Below are 21,903 nucleotides of genomic sequence, written 5' to 3'. Positions count from 1 at the left end.
TTGTGTAATTTTCAAAAACTATCCACAATTTGTATTAAAAACAAGTCAAATAACTTTAAAAATATTGGCAGACCGAGATGAGTGATGCCAGTTCCAATGATTTTGTGATAAAGAGAACCATCTAGACCCAGAGAGAGGACTGTGGGAACTGAATGTGGATCACAACATAACAGTCTCACTCTTTTTGTTGTTGTTCATTTGCATTTTGTTTTCTTACTCATTAACTTTCTTTTTTTTTTTTTATCTGATTTTTTTTTTTTGTACAGCAAGAGAATTATATAAATGTGTTTGTACATATTGGATTTAACATATACTGGATTGTTTGCCATCTAGTGGAGGGGGTAAGGGAAAGGAGGAGAAAATCCAAAACACAAGGCTATGCAAACATCAATGTTTTCAAATTACTGTGTATGTTTTGAAAATAAAAAAAAAAAAACTTTAAAAATTAAAAAAAAAGTTGGCAGAGGAGAAAAACAGGGCTGTGTGAAAAAGTGTCATGAGAGTAATAGATAACTTATTATTATTGACCAAGCTGTCCCAAAGTACAGTATTATACATATTGTTTTTTTGTTAATAACCACAAATCTGGCAATTAGGTGGTGCATAGGGTCTGGAGTAAGGAAGGTCTGAGTTCAATGCCACAGATATTTTATCTGGGCAAATCACTTCATCTCTGTTGCCTACAAACCACCATTCAGTGGTTTCTTTCAGTCTTCAATATCATCATTCCTCATGCTCAGTGGCAGACATGCTCTATTATTTTACTGAAGAAACTGAGATAATATGATCTGGGTTCTTTCTCCCTACTCCAAATCCCTACTTCCCACCATCACCACCACCAAGTCTTTTTTCCTTCAGTTATTTCTTCAGGAAAAGGTAACTTCCTTTGGGTGCTAGATCCTACCTCTCTCATACTTCTCTGGAACTCATCTATTGGTCATATTCTCATTTATTTAAATTGTCTTCCTCTCTTGGCTCTCTGCTCTCCTAGGTTGCCAAATCTAGTGTTTTCTCAGTATTCATTCTATTTCACCTTTGCAGCTTTCAATAATGCTGCTGAGCAATTTCCACTAGATAATGTATCCTTCTTGGGTTTCCCTGACTTTGCATTCCCCAAGTCCTGCTTCCTTCTGTTTGATCCTGTCCCTGGAAGCATGTATATTTCTTCAAGGCTTTTTCTGGGTTCATTTCCTCACCATACTATCTCAATGAATTCTTCAACTACCATGAGTTTAATGATCATCTCTAAGCAAATAACATGCAAATCTATATAACTAATCCCAGAATCTCCTTTAAGTTCCAATCTCATATTCAAATACTTGCTGAGTTTCTCCATTTTTTCATAGCTAGAAAGAACTTTAGAAACCATTGAGACCAATCTCCTCATTTTAGAGATGAAGCGACTGAGACTCAAAGAGATTAAATGAATTACTTCAGTGTCTGAAATGGATCTAAACCCAGGTCTTCACAATTCCAAAGATAGTTATAAATCTATTACATCAGCATTTCAAACATAGCATATCCCAAAATGAACTCCACCATCTCCCCAACCATTCCTACTCTGCTACCCATACAACTTTCCACTTCTCCTAGTCACCCAAGTTCAAAACCTCAGAATCAGACTTGACTCCTCCAAGTCAAAAACCTCACCAGGTCCAGTGAGTTATGAATAGGTAACTGATCAAGATATGTTATTTAACACTATAACCCTCCCTTTTAATCCAATGAAATCTATTTTACCCTATTTCCTCTCACCTAAAATATTACAATAAATTCTTCTCTGGTTCTCTTTGTTTCCAATCTCTTCTTGTTCCAATCCATACTTATCATAGCAACTAATATAATCTTCCCAAGGGAAAAAAATACCCATGTCACTCTTTTGCTTAAAAAAAATCATCAGTAGCCCCCTATTGTCTGTGAAATAATAATAATTTAAAAATTCACTCCTTTACCTGATATTTAAAGTTCTTCAAAACTATGCCAGAAGGGCTAAAAAACTGTGCATACCTTTACATTCAGCAATACCACTACTAGACCTATATCCCAAAGAGATCATAAAAAAGGGAATAGGGACCTATATGTACATGAAAAGCAGCTCTTTTTTGTGGTGGCAAATAATTGGAAATTTAGAAGAGATTCATCGCGGGGGGAATGGCTGAACAAGTTGTCATATATGAATGTAATGGAATATTATTGTGCTATAAGAAATGAGCAGGCAGATTTCAGAAAAACCTAGAAAGACTTATAGAAACTGATGCTAAATGAATCGAGCAGAATCAGGAGAACATCACATATAGCAACTGCAACAATGGGCAAAGATCAATTATAAGAGACTTAGTACTCCTCTGTAATGCATTGTTCTAAGACAATTCTAAGCTACTCATAATGGAAAATGCCATCTATATCCAGAGAAAGAACTGATGGAGTCTGAATGGAGGATGAAATATACTATTTTCGTGTTTTTTTGTTTTGTTTTGTTTTTTCTTTCCCATGGTTTTCCTCTTTTCTTCTGAATCTTCTTTCACAACATGGCTAATGTGAAACTATATTTAACTTGATTGTACATGTATAACCTATATCAGACTGCTGTCTTGGGGAAGGAAGACAGAAGGGAAGGAAGGGAAAAATTTGAGGTCAAAATCTTACAATGATGAATGCTGAAAACTATCTTTAATGTAATTGGGAAAAAAATTCTAGTAAATAAAAAATATATTCAAAACATAAAAAGAAATAAAATAAAGTCCTCCAAAATCTGGCTTCAACTTACTTTCCCAAGTTCAATTAACAGTATTTCTTTTTAACCAATGAAATTTCCAGCCAAATTTGTCTCCCAAATTCATCCTTTCTTACTTCCCTTTCCCAGCTTTTACAAACTGTTTCCACATGCCTGAAAATACTCCCTTTGTTATTTCTATCTATCAGTATCCTAATCTTTCACAGTTCAGCTCCAGAACCCCTTCCATAGAAATCTTTTCCTGATTCCCTTAGATGTAACTGCTCTGTCCCTTTTCAAACTGCCTTATGTTGATTTATCTGTGTCCACGTCCTATATTCCCAGTAAGCTCCAATAGAGAGGAGGGGTTTTCCAAATTTCATTTTTGTTGCCCCAAGACAAGATCTGGAACTTCCAGATTCAAAAGGTGTGAACAAGAGGATTGTTCATCATATCCTAGAACAAAATCGAGGAGAACTCATTGAATCTTAAAAGGGAGGATTTCAGGATCACAAAAATAAACCCTATACATCCTAGTTAAGTAGCAAACAACAGAATTCATTATTTTAAAGGAGAGAGGATGGCTAGAGGCTGAAAACAGAAATAGCTTAAAACAGATTTAGATGACTCCATGGAGTACAGCTCTGTAATTAGCTTATGGAGGGAAACTAGGATGCTCAGGAACTAGCTGCCAAGGTTAGTAACACCCTTCCTTCATAGGCCCCTCACTACCACTGTTGGGCAGCACAGTGGGCCTGACCCAGAACAGGGACTCTGCTAGTCAGACTATATTTAGCTGGTACTTTCAAGCGTTCCTTCACAGGCCCCCTGTCCCACTGTCAGAGGCACACTGGGTCTGACCCAGAACAAGAACCCAGCTTTTCAGACTATATTTAGTCAGTATTTTCAAGTCTTCTCCAGTTGGAAAAACATATCAAATTTATAATGACTAAGAAGTGATTTACAATGAAGGATACAGATTATTGCCTTTCCTTCAGCAAATAAGATAATATATGGAAAGTACTCTGCAAACCCTAAAGCATTATTTAAACCATAGCTATTATTATGATACTCACTCTTATAGACTAGATTTCAGAACTAAACGAAACCTTAGAAATTTTCTTAGCATAGTGCCTGGCACATAGTAGGTTCTTAATACACATTTATTGAATTGAACTGAATTAAATTACTTAATCTAACCCATATTTTATTTGACAGATGGAGAATGGAGAAGCAGAATTGAGACACTGACTTAACTAGTAAGCAGCCTTTCCATGATTAGGAACTGGACTTAGGTTTTCTGCTTCCAAAATCAGGGTTTTTTCCATTAGAAGAGGAGATCCTTGTCTTGCGTCTAAAATTTGACTAATAAGCAGGATAGAGTACTCCATATATCCTGAAGTACAGAGCAAGGATTTTTTAAAAATCCTTTCTTTAAAGAAAAGCACCAGGTGATAATATCTCAATATTTACCATAAAGACACATATCTCATCAGATCTTAAGGAAATCAATCATTGTCTTATTTCTACGCACCTTATCCCTGTGACTAGGGAAAGGAGTGTGTGTGTGTGTGTGTGTGTGTGTGTGTGTGTGAGAGAGAGAGAGAGAGAGAGAGAGAGAGAGAGAGAGAGAGAGAGAGAGAGAGAGACAGACAGAGACTCTCTGACAGTGTGGTTAAAACCTATGGACCACTCCTCAAAATAAAGGCTTTAAATGCATAAAATAAAATGCAACTGATTACAAAGGAAAACAGTTTTTCCCAACCAATACCATGATTCTGAAAAGTAAAGAATAACTCCCCGAAGAGACTTGCTTAATAACAGATTTAAGGAGTGGACTTGGTATGGACAGTCCCAAGTAAGGAAATACCTTCAACCAAGGTACCTCTTCACTTTGGAGTCTTAAAAAGTGCCTAAAATAATCACAGCTAGCATTTAGAAGATTCTCAAAAGTTTGCATAGTACTATATACACATTAGTTCATTTGATCCTCTTACAATCCTGGCACTCTTTTGATCCCTATTTTATAGTTAAGGAAACTGAGGAAGATGGAGGTTATAGATTTGCCCAAAGATCAAATAGCCAGTAAATGTCTCAGGCTGGATCTGAATTCAGTTATCCCTGATTCGAGCCCAGCACTTTTAAATATTTTTCTAACTAGTTGCCTTGATAAAAGGTGAAGTACCTTACCCATAGTCAAAAACCAGCCAATATATGGGGGTGCTGAAGAGGGGAAGAAACATTGAATTCACATCTTCTTGGCTTACTAGCTTTCTATGCATGACTACCACACTTTTTCTGACATGTTTCATAATAATAATAATAATAGCTAGCATACATAGACCTCTAAGGTTTGCAAAGTATTTAAAATATAATATCTAATTTTCCCCTCACAGGTGCTATTTTATCTCCATTTTAGAGATGAGGAAACTGAGGCACAGAAAAATAAATTATTTCAGTGACCAGGTTCACAAAGCTATTAAGTGTCTGAAGCAGGATTTAAAGGGTAATAGGAAAAAGTCAAAAGTCAAATTCTGCATAAAAACTGAATGCATAGCTTCAGCTCACAAAGTTAATTCTGCTTAATATTTTTAAGGAACCCAAGAGTAACAAACACAGACCTTTAAAGACCTTGATCACTTCTTAAATACAAAGCAAAAAAGGGAATTTTTTTTAAAATTTTGTGCTAGTGTCCTTTCAGGATTACTACTACATACAAACTATGTTAGTGTTTGTCAGGGTATTTGTTTGACATGTATGTCTGAAATGCAGCTTGTTTGAATTGCTGTAATATCTGATACACCAAAGAGATCTCCCAATTAAGGTGAAGATCCACATATATACAGAGCAATCCATCCAAAAGAAAGGGAAAAGAGATAGCTGGAAATAATTCAGGCAAAGCTCACTATCAAGGACATGATGGATATGGGAGTCTGTTTTTTCTACTGTGAGTCTACCTCTCAGACACCTTTTGGTTTATGATATTAAAACTGAACAACTAACATCACCAAAACCGAATTGGTTACAATACTAGTTAACTAGAAAACACATGTTGGTGATGGCCAATTTCACTGCAAGATCTTATTAACAGTCAGTGACTCAACAAAATGTTTCCTTGTAGAACCTCAGATTTGCAAGGGAGCTCTGAAGGTATCAGGTTCATCCTATCCTTGGACAAGAAGCATGTTTATAGGGACACTGATACATTGTTGGTGGAATTGTGAACATATCCAGCCATTCTGGAGAGCAATTTGGAACTATGCTCAAAAAGTTATCAAGCTGTGCATACCCTTTGATCCAGCAGTGTTTCTACTGGGCTTATACCCCAAAGAGATACTAAAGAAAGGAAAGGGACCTGTATGTGCCAAAATGTTTGTGGCAGCCCTGTTTATAGTGGCTAGAAGCTGGAAAATGAAAGGATGTCCATCAATTGGAGAATGGTTGAGTAAATTGTGGTATATGAACGTTATGGAATATTATTGTTCTGTAAGGAACGACCAGCAGGATGAATACAGAGAGGACTGGCGAGACTTACATGAACTGATGCTGAGTGAAATGAGCAGAACCAGGAGATCATTATATACCTCAACAATGATACTGTTTGAGGATGTATTCTGATGGAAGTGGACCTCTTTGATAAAGAGAGCCTTAATTGATCAAAGATAGATAGAAGCAGCTACACCCAGAGAAAGAACACTGGAAATGAATATAAATTGCTTGCATTTATGTTTTTCCTCCCAGGTTATTTATACCTTCTGAATTCAATTCTCCCTGTGCAACAAGAAAACTGTTTGGTTCTGCACACATATATTGTATCTAGGATATACTGCAACCCATTCAACATGAAAAGGACTCTTGCCATCTGGGGGAAGGGGTGGAGGGAGGGAGGGGAAAAATCGGAACAGAAATGAATGCAAGGGATAATGCTGTAAAAAATTATCCTGGCATGCATTCTATTAATAAAAAATTATTTAAAAAAAGAAGCATGTTTATAACATATATATTAAATATAACATATATGTTACAGATACACATGTATGTGCATAAACATATGTGTATACACATACACACTCTGTATTATATTCACGTCTGCTGAAAGCCCTCCAGCAAGGAGGAAACAACTACTTCTCCAGCTCTTCTACTTTTGGAATGGCTCTAATTGTGAAGAATTATTTCTTTATACTTAGATTAAAATGATTCTAACTTCCCATTCACTGATCCTCTTACCCTCTGGGATAAATAGGATAAATCTATTTCCTGCTTTTTGCCCATTTTGATATGACAATTTTAGCAAAACCTAAAGTGAGAAGTACCTCAGATCATCTAGTCCAAGCTTCTTCATTTTACAGATAAGGAAACTGAGAATCAGGGAGGTCATGTGACTAGAACTCAAGTCTTTTAACTTCATAGCAAATTATCTTTCCATTGCTTCCTAAATCTACTCCTAAATCTATGTGATGTTAGCTGTTCAGTTTTAATATCCTAAACAAAACAGTTTTAATATCTGAGAGGTAGACTCACAGTGGAAAAAACAGACTCCCATAATCTATCATGTCCTTGATAATGAGCTTTCTCTGAATTATTTCCAGCTATCTCTTTTCCCTTTCTTTTGGATGGATTGCTCTGTATGATGTGTGGACCTTCACCTTATTTTTATTTTTTATTTTTTATTTTTTGCTGGAAGATGTCTTTGGTGTATCAGATATTACAGCAATTCAAACATTTAGTTCTTTCAACCAATATTTTCAAGAATGCTGAAATTCCTGGTACCTTTCGTCAGACATTTTCCATCTTCCTAAAACATGGCAGATAGACATGGACAAAATTTTCCTAATATGAACTGACCAGAGCACCTACCCATTCATTCAATGAGTACTCATTTAAATGCCTACTATGTACCAGGCGATGAGCTAGGATCACAAAGACAAAAAAAATAAAATCATTCTCTGTCCTCAAAGAACTTAGGAAAAAACAACATGTACACAGAAAATAAAATACAAGATATTTTTCTGGGGGAAGATTACTAGTAACTAGGAGGACCTGGCTAAGTTTTCTTATCCAGTAGGAGGTGACATTTGGATTGACCTTTAAAGGAAGTAATGTATATTTTGATATAGAAGTGAGGAGAAAGGATATCCTGAGCATCATGTGCAAATGCAGTGTTAGAAATGGATTATTACATAGGGAGAACAGCAAGGCATTAATTTAGTAGGAATGCAAAGTGGATAAAGGAAAATTAGGTTGAAGCCAGATTGTGATGGCTTTTAAAGGTCCTCAAAGAAAGGTTTGTATTTTAGTCTAGAAACTAAAAAACCCTCTAGAGGAAGGCAATAACAATGGGGGAAGACCCATGTCAACTACTCTCTAGTCCTCATATTATACTGGATTTGGGGAGAGGAGTTTTGTCAAATGACACAAACTATGGCAACATCATTTGCAAAATTCCCCATATATCTTTTTCATATGAATTGTTTCCTAGTGTCTCTGTCTCTCTCTGTCTCTCTGTCTCTGTCTCTGTCTCTCTCTCTCTCTCTCACACACACACACATTTGATTCTATATCTACCAATCCTGCTCTGATGATCTTTCATCTGGTATGCTGATCCCCTAATGACCACATCAAAGGAATGATTTTAAATATTACAATTACTAAGACTTGAAATAAATAAGATATATTAATAAACAAGATATAATAAATTAATAATTATTAAAATTATATAATCATAGTAGATAATTATATTAAAGTTGACTTAACATATAAATAAATAAGATATAATAAATGAATAATTAAAGTTATACAATTATAACAGATAATTATATAATATATAATAATTGACAATATATTAAGTAAATAAGATATAAAGGAAGTTGGACACAAGATTTCATTGATGGAGAGCATGCAGTAAGATTTCCTCTAGTAATATAGGCTGGCACCTTCTTTTGAATGTATTCTTAGAGATTTGCCTAGTACAGAGAAGTCAAACATGGCCCACAATAGTCCTGAGGACAGCCAGAACCCTGAAAAGTGAAATGTGCAAGTTGAAGTTTAAATACTTTGGTCCCATACTGAGAGGACAGGATTCATTGGGAAATGAGACAGCTAGATGGCATGGTGAATAGAATATAGGCTCTGGAGTGAAGAAGATATAAGTTCAAATCTGACCTCAGACAGTCACTATTTGTGTGACTCTAGGCAAATCATTTAACCCTAACTGGCTTGCCAATAATAAATAATAATAATATTAAAATAAAAGTAAGAAGGATGTTTAAAAAAAGGGAAAAGACCTTGATGTTGGCAAAGATTGAAGGCAAAAGGAGAAGGGGATGGCAGAGGATGAGGTGCATTGATAGTGTCATGGTAACAACAAACATGATCTTGGGACAGCGTTCAAGACCTAGAAGAGAATAGATATGCTATGATCCATGGTGTCATAAAGAGTTAGGCAGCCAGAATCAGATGAAAATTTTTAAAAAATTAACAAAACAAAAATACATGCAAAAATATTAACATGTGGTTTTCTTGTCAGTATGCAACCTGAGGATTTTTGTTTAATGGCTCCCTATTTCTATCCTTACTAATTATGGGACCCTGGACAAGTCACTTACAATCTCAGCCCTCATACTTAGTCAGGAAAGAACACATTGCAAGAGAACAAAAGCCAAGATTATAGAGGCAACACTAATAATGGCACAGTGATGAGAATACGGAGCGTGATGTCCAAAAGATCAGTGGTCAAATTCTGCAGCTATTTGCTGTAGGATGCTGAATAGGTTACCTATCCCCTAAGAGCCATTTCAGCTCTCAATTTAGGAACCTAAAAAATACTTGCATGAAAGTTAGCGTTGTGTTGTATTAATGACCACACAGAGAAATCTGGGAGCTTCCTGAAAAAAAAAAAAGGCAGGTGATCTGGTCTTTCAAAGTTCCTTTGCAGCTCTGATCTAGAGCTAAAAGCTGGTAGGTATTTAGGAGGCAAAGGGAGCAGGGAAGATGGACAGTGAAAGCCATAAAGAACATTAGGCTGAGCTAAAGAATTAGAAAGCCCACAGAATGTTAGGAGACAAAGAAAACCCCAGAGACATGTCAAGAGTCAAAATGAGGACTTCTTGAGTCTTAGACAAACTTATTTGGGAGTAAGAGGAGCTTAGAAACCTGATGCAAGCTAATACTTCCTGTCTTGAGCTTTGAAGTCAAAGAGCCTAGATTCAAAACCTTCCTCTGATGCTTTACTACTCTGTGTCCTTGGCCAAATTAGTTAATATTTCCAGGCCTTAGTTTTCCCATATATAAAACGAATAAAGGTGCACCAGATGATTTTTGAGGTGTTTCTAGTGCAGATCTATGATCCATAAGCCTAGTACAGTCTGACTGTGAAGCTATCTGGTCTATGCTCCACAAAGAAAAGAATTATTACAAAGGGAGCCTAGAGGTGTTGACTTGTATGGATATACTGCAGGATGGCAGTGTAGCATGACACAGAAAAGTCTTAAGAAAAAATAAGGGGTCTGAAGTTACTATAGGGAAGAAGGGATGCCAGTATCTTGGGTCAAAGCTCCAGTTCTCTCATTTTAGTTATGGCTCTGGCACTGATTGAGAATGAATGAATAAGTGAACATATATTTATTAAGTGTTAACTATTTGCCAAGGACTGTTCTGAACCTAGAGATAAAAATAAAAAGCTCTCAAAAAGTTCACACTCTAATTAAAGGGTGGGAAGGGAAAAATACATAAAGAAATTCTAGCTACAAGGCTGAAATAGAAAAACCCATAGTCCTTATGGTGCAGATAAAAAGACCCAGGGGCCCCTCCAAATTGCATCAGTAGATTAGGTGGCAGTTCTAGAAGTCGGAAGAATGTAAAAGCAAAGCAGATGGTAAGGTATAGTTGTCCTCCATCACACCGTAAGGAACAGAGTAGGTGATTCCTATCTCTCTAAACCTCATGAGCAGTCAAGCAGCCCTGATGGATTCTAGGTAGCCCTCGCTAGAGAAATAGAAAAGAATACCCTCAGTAGTGGGTTCTGGGATTGTGGAGGTAGGGAAAGAAGGGGAAAAGAGAGAAGGTAGCAAATAGCCTTCAGTTGTAGGACAGGAGCCATTAGCTTCTAGATCACCTTGATTTCTAGACAAAAGCAACTGAATGTTATTTAGTGTATAATAGGAGATCATTGAAGATTTTAAAGCAGGAGTGCTCTGATCAGCTCTATACTAGATGATTAAGTGAAAAAGCATATGTTGTCCCATATGTCAAGACTTGTGCTAAGTGAATATATACAGGGAAAAAAAAGCATATGTTAAGTTCCATATGTCAAGGCTTGTGCCAAGTGGATATATACAGAGAAAAAAAAAAAGATAGCTCCTGCTCTCAAGGAGCTCACTCAAGGAGAGGATAACACATGTAGGCTAGTTGGATTGCAGGGTAGGTGGCAAGACCCAGACATCCATAAGATACACAAAAATTGTCTGATCCTATAATACTTTATGATTGATTTTGAGACATGGAAGACATGGCACAGGAGTGCCTAGCATGGCATGCCCACATCAAAAAGGCACTGTACTCTATGAGTGATGTAGAATTGCAATACCTCCAAAAAAGTGAAATGTACAAATTTAGAGATGTCTCCACTCCAAATTTTCTTTTTGGACATGGAGGACAACACCACATCATCATATACTGCCTTGAGCTCTGTTACAAAATACCAGTTGCAAAACATTTTTCCCACATTATCACAAAAACATACCAGAGAGTTTAAGAAAGGTCCTAAGGGAAATAGGAGCAAACACATAGCTGTACAAACTGGAGGAAATGGTCACTACATTACAGAGGAGGTCAGTCTTTCTGTAATGAACACAAGATCCAAAGACCGAACATTGGATAGACAATGGGGGCTCAAGGGAGGCAGGAAATACCCTCTCACAAATGACTATATCCAATTCTGAGTCAAATCAATCTAACCAATTACATGGGACCACCTATTGGAAAAGCCAGTCCCCTTACCTCCAAAGAACTTTTCTCTGAACATTAGCTGGAGAACCTTGTGAACATAAATGCCATGTTAGGAAAATTTCAGTCCAAGTCCCAACTCTCCTTCTCTTAATCCCTTATATCAAACATTTATTTGAGGTGGTTGCATAATAAAATAAAGTATCTTCCATCTGGATTTGGTAGTCATTGTCTTGATTCGTTGAGACTTTTGCTACTCTAACTGGGAGTCAGTATGGCTGAATGGATAAGATGACAGGTTTGGAGACTGGAAAACCAGGGATCCAATGTCACTTCTGTTGTTCACTTACTATATAACTATAGGAAGGTGCCTCACCTCCTCTGAGCCTCATTTTTCTTATTTATAATCTAAGGTTACTGAAACATATAGACCCAACCTCATAGCTAATATTATGACATATAAGTATTTTGCAAAACTTACATCACTATAAAAATTTGTTATGATGAACGTGTTTTTATACATACTCCAATAGAGAATCAATCTAAAACTAATCTCAATTGAGACTAATCTCAAGTTTTTCAGATATACTCCTATAGAAAATCAATCTAAAACTCATTTCAAGTTGGGACTAAATATTTAAGTTGCTAATGAGGTGATAACATTACTGATTGAAAAAAAAAAACACAGCTTACATTTCTATAGTACTTTAAGGGCTGGGGAACATTTTAATCATGCTATTTCATTTAATCATTACTGTAACCCTGTGAGGTGGGTGCTATTATTAATTCTCATATTACAGCTGAGAATACAGAATCAGAGACTAAATGACCCTTTTAAGGTCATACAGCTAACAAATATTAGAGAGTAGATTCAAATGGAGGTTCTCCTGATTCTGACCTCACAGTTTTTCCTGCTATATACCATGTTGCTTCTCTAAGAGAAAGAAAAAAATAAAAACAAAAAGCAAAAACCCTTTGATCAGTCAAGTCAACAAGCACTTATTAAACAGCTACTATATGCTGGGCACTATGCCAAATGCTAAAGATTCACAGAAAAGAAAAAAAATAGCTCTGTTTTCAAGGAGTTCAGAGTCTAATGCCAACAACTATATCCAAATAGACCATATATAGAATAAGATGGAGCTAATTTACAGCAGCTGCTCTGGGTGTAACAGTCTAGAATAAAGGAACTGACTCCAAGTTTTTTGGTTCAAAAGTACGGAAGGGCAGGTAGGTACTGTTCAATTATATACAGATATATATATAACACACACACACACACACACACACACACACACACACACACACACACACACAAAGATAGCAATTATTCCACAAATGCAGTAAGTTGACAAATAATGTGAAACCAGGATAGAAAGCAGAAGTATTTGGTCCACTGTCAGTGGTTTCTATGAACCACAAGATTTAGAGCATGAATAAGAGCTCAAGGCAGAGTATGATGTTATAGTGTTGTCCTTAGAGATTTATTAGGTTCAATGTCTTCAGTTTACAAAGAAGGAAATAAAAAAAAAAAGAATTAAGTGGACCATCAAGTCCAGCTGACTTCTGAATCCAGGTCTGGGGACTCTGAGTTTAGGGCTCATTAGCAAAATGTACTTTACAAATAATTTGTAGGGAAATTATTTATATGAAAAGGTTAATTCATCAACTTAATAGGAGAATAACAAAAATTCAGAGTGAATAGAACCTGCTGCCTGTTTTATATCTATAGCTAGTACTTTCTAAATTAGTATCTTGGAAATAAAAACTCTATGGATAATAAAAGACAGCTTGATGGTGGGGCCACAGTGGGTAAAGTGCTGAGCCTAGAGTCAGGAAGACCAGACCCATCTTCATGAATTCAAACTCAGCCTCAGTTACTTCCTAGCTTCATGGGCAAGTCACTTAACCCTATATGCCTCGTTTTCTTCCTCTGTCAAATGAGCTGGAGAAGGAAAGGGCAAATCATTCCAATGTCTTTGTCAAGAAAACCCCAAATGAGATCATGAGTCCAACATGCCTGAAGTGACTCAACAAGAACAAAAGATATTAGAAGCAAGAAAAATGATTAAAAAAAAGAAAAATTTTAAAATGACATTTGGGATCAAAGACCTCTCTCCCTCTCTGCTTCCATCCAACAAATTCAGTTTATCTTTGTGATACTAAGTAGACACAGTGTTGTACAGAAACAAAAATCACTCGCTCTGGGAACAGAGAAACTCAGGTCCTGAGGGTGGGGGAAACATACTTTCTCAGCTGTCAAATTCTGAGCAAACCTCTTCTCTCTAGACCTCAGTTTCCTCATTTAAAAAATGAGGGAATTGAATTAGTTGGTCTCTGAAGCCCCTTTCAACTTTAAATCCCTGCTCCTGTGATGTTAAGTATAAAGTTAATTATGGAAAACTACTCAGGAGTATAAAACCACCTATTGTTCCTGGACTTTGATCCCAACTGCCATAAAAACTTAATATCAGTTGATACAACAAAGAGACATTTGATTTTTGCCTGGCACAATACAAAGCAATTTTTAAATATCAGAGAGACACCTGCAATTGTTAGGAAAAATTGGGGGGGGAGTTATATTCACATCCCAACTGCATGTTATCTCAAAGATCAAAAGTTAATATTATTTTAGGATGCTGCTGAAAACAATAGCCTATTTTCTAAATATCAGAATCAAGAAGGTTTACATTGGGAATGCAAAGACACAATGATCTGTAGGGGTCTGAACTGTACAGGGAACCTGAGACAATCCTCCAAAGAATCTGGGCAATCCATTTCCTGAGATGGTGCAGAAGGCATGAAAATAGCTCTCCACACATTCCAATCAGTTTGTTGAAAATTAATTACCAGAATGCTGATCATTTATATTATTAACTTAACTGATGCAATCAAATGCCTGATGAAGTGGTGAAGGATCTTAGCTGTCACCAACCCTCCCCACCTCAAATCTTTTTTTAGTGCTGAGGAGGTCCTGGCATTGTTTTCTTCTTAATTAAAGTTAAATCCTACGGAAGCTAAGAACCAAGTACCTCTTCAATCAAATTTGACCTTTCAATGAGTTACAAAGAACACTGACAGCTCCCCATCCATCTTTAGGAGGGCTATTGCCTCATTCACTGCTAATAATTGCTCATTCCATATGGGTGGATTTAAACCAAGTCTCAGACTATCCAGCAGAATGAGATACCAAAACATTTACTGAAACTAAACAGTTTAGGACTGAAAAACATCACTGCCTGAATTCAGATTCATAGAACATGAATTAGAATCTTGACAATTACTTAGCACTCTATGTGACTCCAGGTAAGTCAAATCACTTTTAAAAGCTTGGTTTTGGGGCAGGTAAATGATATAGTGGATGGTGCACCAGATTTGGAATCAGTCAGACTCATTAAGTTCAAATCCAGCCTTAGACATTTACCAGCTATGTGATCCTGGGCAAGTCACTTAAATACTATTTGCCTCAGTTTCCTTATTGTAAAATTGAGCTGGAGAAAAAAAAAAAAGCAAACCACTCCAGTGTCTCTGCCACAATCTCTCTCCCGTTGGAGAGAGGGGGATATCAGAATCCCACATGAAGAATTGAACACTACTGAATGAAAACAAATTTTGGTTTCCTTATATGTAAAATGAAAGAGCTGGTTTGCCTAGATGAATTTTAAGATTCCTCCCAAACCTAGAATTAGGATGCAAAATAAACCAAGGAGAGGCATGTGACTTAGCTGATGAAAAGCCAGGTCTGGGAGTCAGAAAGACCTAAATGAAGCACTGATTGGGTCACTTACTTTCAGAGACCCAGGTGAAACTCTAAAACAAAATTAGAAGAGAGAAGTTGAACTGTATTGGTGGAGGAACTGCCCAACACAAAATCACTAAGAAGCAAGATCCATCAACAGGTTTGTTTAGTGAGGCAGATGATCTAACTGAATAAGTTTTTTTTTCTTTTTTTTAAAATTTTCCAAGCCAAAACATGTTCATTTGTACCTTCTTTTATTATTTTTTGGAAGAAAACATCAAGGAGAAAAGAAAGCGGTGATCCCAAGTTTTAGCTAGTAGTTAAAATAAAATCAAAATCAAACTATCAAGAACTTTTAATGCAGTGATTTTTGTGGCCTAGATTTTGATTCTCATGCTTCTGAGATTTCCCCAGTGTCCGAGGTCCCATCTGGAATCACCTAGTTATAATCACTTTTAACATTGCCTCCCACTCACCCTCCCACTATGTGAAAAGACTCAACTTCCTACCCAAACCGGTTTGGAAGCCTTTGCAGGCCGCTCCCAACCAGCTGGACAATGTACAATCCCAAAAGGGAGAGCTTGTATTTCTTGGCCACTTTGGAGATTAAAGGCCTGCTATCCTCTGGCTAAACATGGGACCAATTTCCGGTTCTCATAAGGCAGAAATCCACATCCTTCTGAAAAGTGAGATAACTAGGCTCTGCCATCCCCTTGGAGTCAGGAATTGTGTTAAGGCTGTCTCTGAGCAAAGAGCTTTTATGGGCTCTGGTTCCTCTCTAACCTGGGATAAGGGGGCAGGGTCTGAGCAAAGCAGAAACCCTGAAAATGACATTGCAAAGAGGATTAGGACTTCATCATTCCCATGTTTTGCTATAGTTACTAGGTTTCAAAAGATTCCCGACATGCTCTGAAAGTGAAATGCCTCATCAAAATAATCCCTAAACCATTTCATGGGGATGAAGAGTCTCTGAAGGGAGAGGATGCCAAATTACTACCATCAGAACCCAGGGAGCAAGTGAGATATTTTCATTATTATAGCATGAAAGGATCTTTGAGTTTTCAACTGCAACAAGAGCTTTGCTTAGGAGGGCTTCCAGAAACAAACAAAAACACTCCCAGAAAAGCTATTTGAAAAAAGAGAGAGAGAGAGAAATCTAGTTACAAGAAATTAGCATCTCTCTAATACAAAAATTATGGGGAAAGGAAAAAGGTGACAGTCAGATAGGTGTGACAAGAGGGAGCACAGCTAATGCTATTGCCTCTTTAGAGTTTCATCCAAACCCATTCTCTTTAAAATACCCTCCCTATTTAAGAGCTAGCATAGCAGTGGTTCTCAAGTCTTTGGTCTATAGGCAGTGGAATGTGGAAGCAGCAGGATAGAAATTTGGAAGAAAAAATTAATCAAAAGAGATTAATGAGGTTCTCTCAAATTTGATAACTGGAAGAGACCTTGGAGACAATATCTATTCTAGGACCTTTTTGACATATGTCTGTGAGATGGATCCCTTCGGCAGCCTGGTGAAGCATATAGATTCTTGTCTCAGAATAATGGTTTAAATGAATAAAACAAAATACATAGGATTACAAAAGAAAACAAAGTACTGGAATAGATTTATCAAAATATTGAAAAACCAAATTCATAGATCTGAAATTTCGAATTGATTCGCTCCACAAGATTAAAAACAAACAAACAAACAAAAAACCCTCTCTATAACATCACCAGCAAGAGACTGGTGTAGCCCATGCTTAAAAATCTCTAATGATAGGTAATTCACTTTCTCCAAGAAGTCCATCCAAATTTTGGAAGCTCTAATTGTTAGAAAGTTCTTCCTTACATCAAAGCTAATTTCCCTTCTCTGGAACTGTTCTCTTCTCACACATTGGGGTCTGCATCTCAAGACGCAGATCACCCCCATCCAGATCTTCTACCCCGAAAATGGTACCGGTCTGGTCACCTCTCTAGTCCCCTCGTTCCAGGGTGGATGAGCTTTAAATATAGAAATGGGAGGGGGGTGGAGGGAAGAAGTCCACCTACTCTAACGCTGTATACGATCTTTTTCATAAGACCGGTACACAAACACAATAAAAATCATTCCCCGCTTCGTCTTGGGCTCAGTACTTTTAGCAGGTCAATTCCCGCCCGCCCGTCTTCCAGTCCGCTGCCGGTACCCAAGTTTTCCACTCCCTACCTTGCCCCCTCCCCCACTCTGGGATGGGGCCGCCGGGTCAGAAGGATGACAATACCTCGTTTTGTCTCCGAAAGGCAGCATAGCCGAGGCTCAGAGGGGAGACCATGCGGCCCCGTTCTAACACCCTGGAGCTCCCGCGTGCGCCCGAGCTGGCCCCCGACTGGGCCGCCAAGATAGGCACTTCGGAAGAGGTGAGACTAGGCGAGGCGAGCAGCTGCTGCCCAGCCAGGTGATGCTGGGACACGCCCTTGAACTGCCGAAGCTCCTACGACGCGATGCGAGGACACTGCCCCCTAGCGGGGAGCGCTCAGCACAGCAGCACCCCACTAGGAAGACTAGTCTATATCCCCCCCTCTGCCTCCCCAAGTCTGTGGACCGCTCCGAGTCCAAGCACACTCACGCAACAGTCCCTGGCGTGGCCCTCAGGCCAACTCTTTACTGGCTTTCTTAGCAGCTTGCGCTGCGGACTTCTGTGACTTAGACGACAGACTAACTGACGGCCAGCCTTCTCTAGGAGTCTGAACTGCGCGCTTCTGCAAGGAGCGAGGCGCAAACACCCGGTGTCCGTGCTCAGTCCGAGTCTGCTGCTGCCCAAGCTTCCTCCCGTCCCACTTCGAACTGAGAGGAACAACTAACTGTAGGGGCCCTTGGGGAAACAGCACCGTCTCCCCCCACCCTTTCCCCGCCCTTCCCACCCCTCCCCGCTCCTCTTGCAGCTGTGGCGATTCTTCTCAAACAGTTAGACGGCACACACTCACACTTACACACTTACACACACACACACATACACACACTCACACACTTACACACACACACACACACACACACACACACACACACACACACACACACTCACGCTCAAGCTCAAGCTCAAGCTCCACCCCTGCTGGGCTAGGCTGTGCGAAGCTGAAACAGACTAGTGAAGATGGACAGCATGCCCAGCTTCGCTCTTTCTCGGTCTCTTTTTTTCCTGGACTGAGGCTGGTGCTCTCAGGCCTGGCTGGCTCCCTCCTGTCCAGTACAGATGGACCGGACCCGGCCTGGCGCGCTCAGTTAGCCAGAGCTGTTCCAGACCCGCCATTTGCTCGGGGTCTCCTCCCAGCCCAGCCCAGCTCCGCCTCTGCCCCCGGCCCCGCCCCCGCTGTTCTTCTCCCCCTCCTCTGTCCCTCTTGTGTACCAGGCAGCGGGGGCCTCCTAGAGAGCCCAGCGCTGACCCAGGCCAGGCCAGAGTCCCAGAGAAAGGCTCAGCGGCCTTTAGGTGCATCTCCTCAAAACTCCTAAAGGAGTAAAAACAATAGAAGATCAGAAAAGTCGGTGGCGGTAGTGTCATGGTCAGGCAGCCGGCGTGAGATTGCATTCAGGGAGATTCCAGGCTCCAGCCCCCCACCCAATTCCAAGCGCGCACGCACACACACCACACACCCCTTTCGGGATATTCCCGGGGAAAAACTCGGACTGAACTGACCCTTTCTTCCAGGCTCCAAGGAGAGAAAACTGTCGGGGTTCGTCCTGAGGTTAAGGGCAAAGTAGGAAGGCAGAAGGAAAGCGAGAGCGTGGACCCGGAAAGCAGTAAAAATCTTTGCTTCGGGAATCTCCTGCCAGGATGCAGACTTAAGAGTCTGCGCCCCGACTGGATCGGCAGCCAGACGGTAATTCTCGCGGGGCCGAAGCTCGGGAAAGGCTCCCAGAGATCTCCAAGATCCCATTCCCTCCTGCAATCCAAGGTTGTGGGAGTTAGAGTTGGGAAGGGATCTTAGAGGTCATTTGGTTCCAAACCCTTGTTTTGTGGGCTTTTGTTCTCCAAGCTTTAGGAGAGGTGCTAGGGTAACTCTTGGGCCAGGAGCAGGGACAAACGGGGGAAAGAGGAAAACAGCCGCGGACCCCTCAACTCTCAAGCTCCCTGGTGCGAGGTGTGCTGATACTTTTCTTACCTTGTGGCTTTCCGCACAAAGTAGGAGGAAGTAAAGTCGTAGTGGTCGTCCAGCCACGCTTCCACCCAGGCAGTGTCCCGGGGCTCCCCGGGCTGCAGCCGCAGTTGCCGCTGCCGCCGCTGCCGCTGTTGCTGTTGCTGCTGCTGCTGTTGCTGCTGCTGCTGTTGCTGCTGCTGCTGCTGCTGCCGCTGCCGCTGCCGCTGCCGCCGCCGCCGGCGCCGCCCCCGTGGGCTCGGGCTCGGGCAGTCCCGCTCCATGGTCCCACGGTTCTGCCCCCGCCCCGGGGCCGCTACTCGTTGGAGGCGCTCGGGGCCCTCCTCCCTTCCCCCCCACGGGGGCCCGCCCTCGCGGAATCCGGTGCCCGAGCGCTCCGGATCCTCCTAGCTGGCCCGGCTGGCCGGAGGGACAGAGGGCTGTAGGCGGGAGCACAGCAGTGGCCTCCCCGGCCCCTCCCCGGGCGCGCCACCGGCTCTCCAGGTGTGGCAGGCTAGGGAAGAACCCGCGCTACACTGAAACCAACAGAAGACTGAGGATCTGGGCACTTTGGGGAGCGGTGCCTTTCTCGCCTCCCTGTGTCCCTGGGGCGTGGGTGCTCAGACGCGGGCAGGCTCGGCCACCGGGGTGCGCTGCGAGCCAAGTGGAGTCAGAAGAGGCCAGAACGCGGGGTTGTTGTGGTGGGATGGCAGGTTTCTGTGCCTAGCTGGAATCGGAAAAACCGGAAAAGTCTTCTCTTTGATGGAGGTTCCCGACCAAGATTAGAAGGGAGGCTTCACACCTGGAGTCTCAAGAAATGGAGGATCTTGTGCGACTTCCCCATAGTGGCCTGGAGAAAACAATAAAAGCATCCTTCCTTCTTAATTGTGACTCACTGAGGTCTAGGGGTCTGTCCACCGCAGCTAGCCATGGAGTGCTTGCGAGTATTCCAGTGCTTGACACCGTGTTTGCCACACAGTGTGCGCTATAAACCTTTACTGACCAATGACTCTTCAGAGATCTCTATTTCTCCTGATGACCAGGAGCGTGAAGATAAGTTTTCTTTTCCCCTTCTCATGCCAAAATTTGAGAGCCAGGTTCCTTTCCATCTCTAGATTCAATATTTATGAATGTCTTATAACCTAGTTTCTATCTATACCTAAAGGATCACACATTTTATTTTGCCTAGTTAATGAATATTCATTAATTGTTCTGTTGAAACTTTGAACAAATTAATTCCCCTCTCTGAACCTCAGTGTCCTTCTCTGTAAAATAAAAGGATGGGACTGGATGGTCTCTAAAGTCTCTTTCATCTCTTCCAGTCTCTTTGTGTTTGTGAGGTTATAAATTAAGTTGATGGTTTCAACTTAAAGCTGTAGTAAATAAAGAAATCTACTTGTCTCTATCTCTAGTCTGCTATTTTACACTACTTTATCTCTTGCAATCTGGCTCCAGCGTCAACTGTAACTGCTCTCTCCAAGGTGACATCTCTGAAAAGCTTAATCTGAGACCATTTTTCAGTTCTCATCTGTCCTCCTCTACAGTGTGTGACACTATTGACCACCCTCTCTTTCCAGACAACTTCTCCTTCCCAAGTTTTCAAAATACTGCTTTCTTTTGCTCTCCCCCTCCTCCATCTAACTGCTTCCCTGTGTTCTTTACTGGATCATTTATGAGTTGGTGAATCCCAGGACTCTGCTTTTTTTTTTTTTTTTTTTTTTCCCTCCCTCTATATTGTTTCAGTAGTGTTAATGAGCGGTACCTCTTTTCAGGTGTCTTCCAAATCCATAAATCCAAGCCTAGTCTGTCTCTTAAACTCAAACTCTGTATTGAACACTTCCAAATAGACATGTCATAGATTATCTCAAATTCAACATGTCCAAAACAGACTCACTTTTGAATTTTTTCTATTTCTTTTGAGGGCACCATCATCCTAGCTACTTAGATTTTCAATCTCAGTCAATTTGAAGTCTTTCCTTCTCCTAACTATTCTTAGTTAGTTACTTAATCCTTCTGATTCTATCTCCACTTCAGTCCTCTTCTCTCTACTCACACAGTTGTCACTCTGATTCAGGCCCTTATCTCCTTTCACTTGGATTCTTGTGCCAGCCTCCTAACTGATTTCCTGCCACATTGGCCTCCCTCCAGATCTTAGCCTGTACCTTTATCCTAGGTTTCCAATCAGTCTTTGTTTCCATTAGGTGTTACCTCCTCCTTATTGGTGATTGCCTGGTTCCAAGGAACTCCACTGAGTTTTGTAAATGTTATTCTCTATTTTTCCAATCTTAATATTTTAAAAAACACTCTGAAACTTTTTGCTGAAACCATTATAGCTAACTGATGTTGTAAAGCTTAGTTTAAAGATGATCTTCTCAAGACAAAAGGTCAATTCAAATGAGTGAAAGATGACACA

The 21,903-nt window shown here is 40.1% G+C and overlaps 1 protein-coding gene across 3 annotated transcripts in view; it reads right to left on the bottom strand.

Annotated features, from left to right (window-relative positions):
* PDE5A (phosphodiesterase 5A) overlaps nucleotides 1–19,717 on the bottom strand; it is a 194,408-nt gene extending 174,691 nt beyond the window's left edge. For 2 of the 3 annotated variants that reach the window (XM_051966434.1, XM_051966435.1), the window contains exon 1: nucleotides 19,518–19,717. Coding sequence is in view for 1 of the 3 variants with exons in the window: in XM_051966436.1 (XP_051822396.1) it covers nucleotides 17,642–17,667 (26 nt within the window). In the remaining 2 variants the exon portion in view is untranslated. Of the gene's footprint in view, nucleotides 1–17,641; nucleotides 18,334–19,517 lie in introns of those variants that run through there. The other variant, XM_051966436.1, reaches the window with a different exon arrangement.
* Between the last annotated feature and the right edge of the window lie 2,186 nt (nucleotides 19,718–21,903).

Source organism: Antechinus flavipes, chromosome 6, assembly GCF_016432865.1.
Source record: "Antechinus flavipes isolate AdamAnt ecotype Samford, QLD, Australia chromosome 6, AdamAnt_v2, whole genome shotgun sequence".
In the NCBI taxonomy this organism is placed as follows: domain Eukaryota; kingdom Metazoa; phylum Chordata; class Mammalia; order Dasyuromorphia; family Dasyuridae; genus Antechinus; species Antechinus flavipes.
This window is presented reverse-complemented; position numbering and strand designations above follow the sequence as displayed.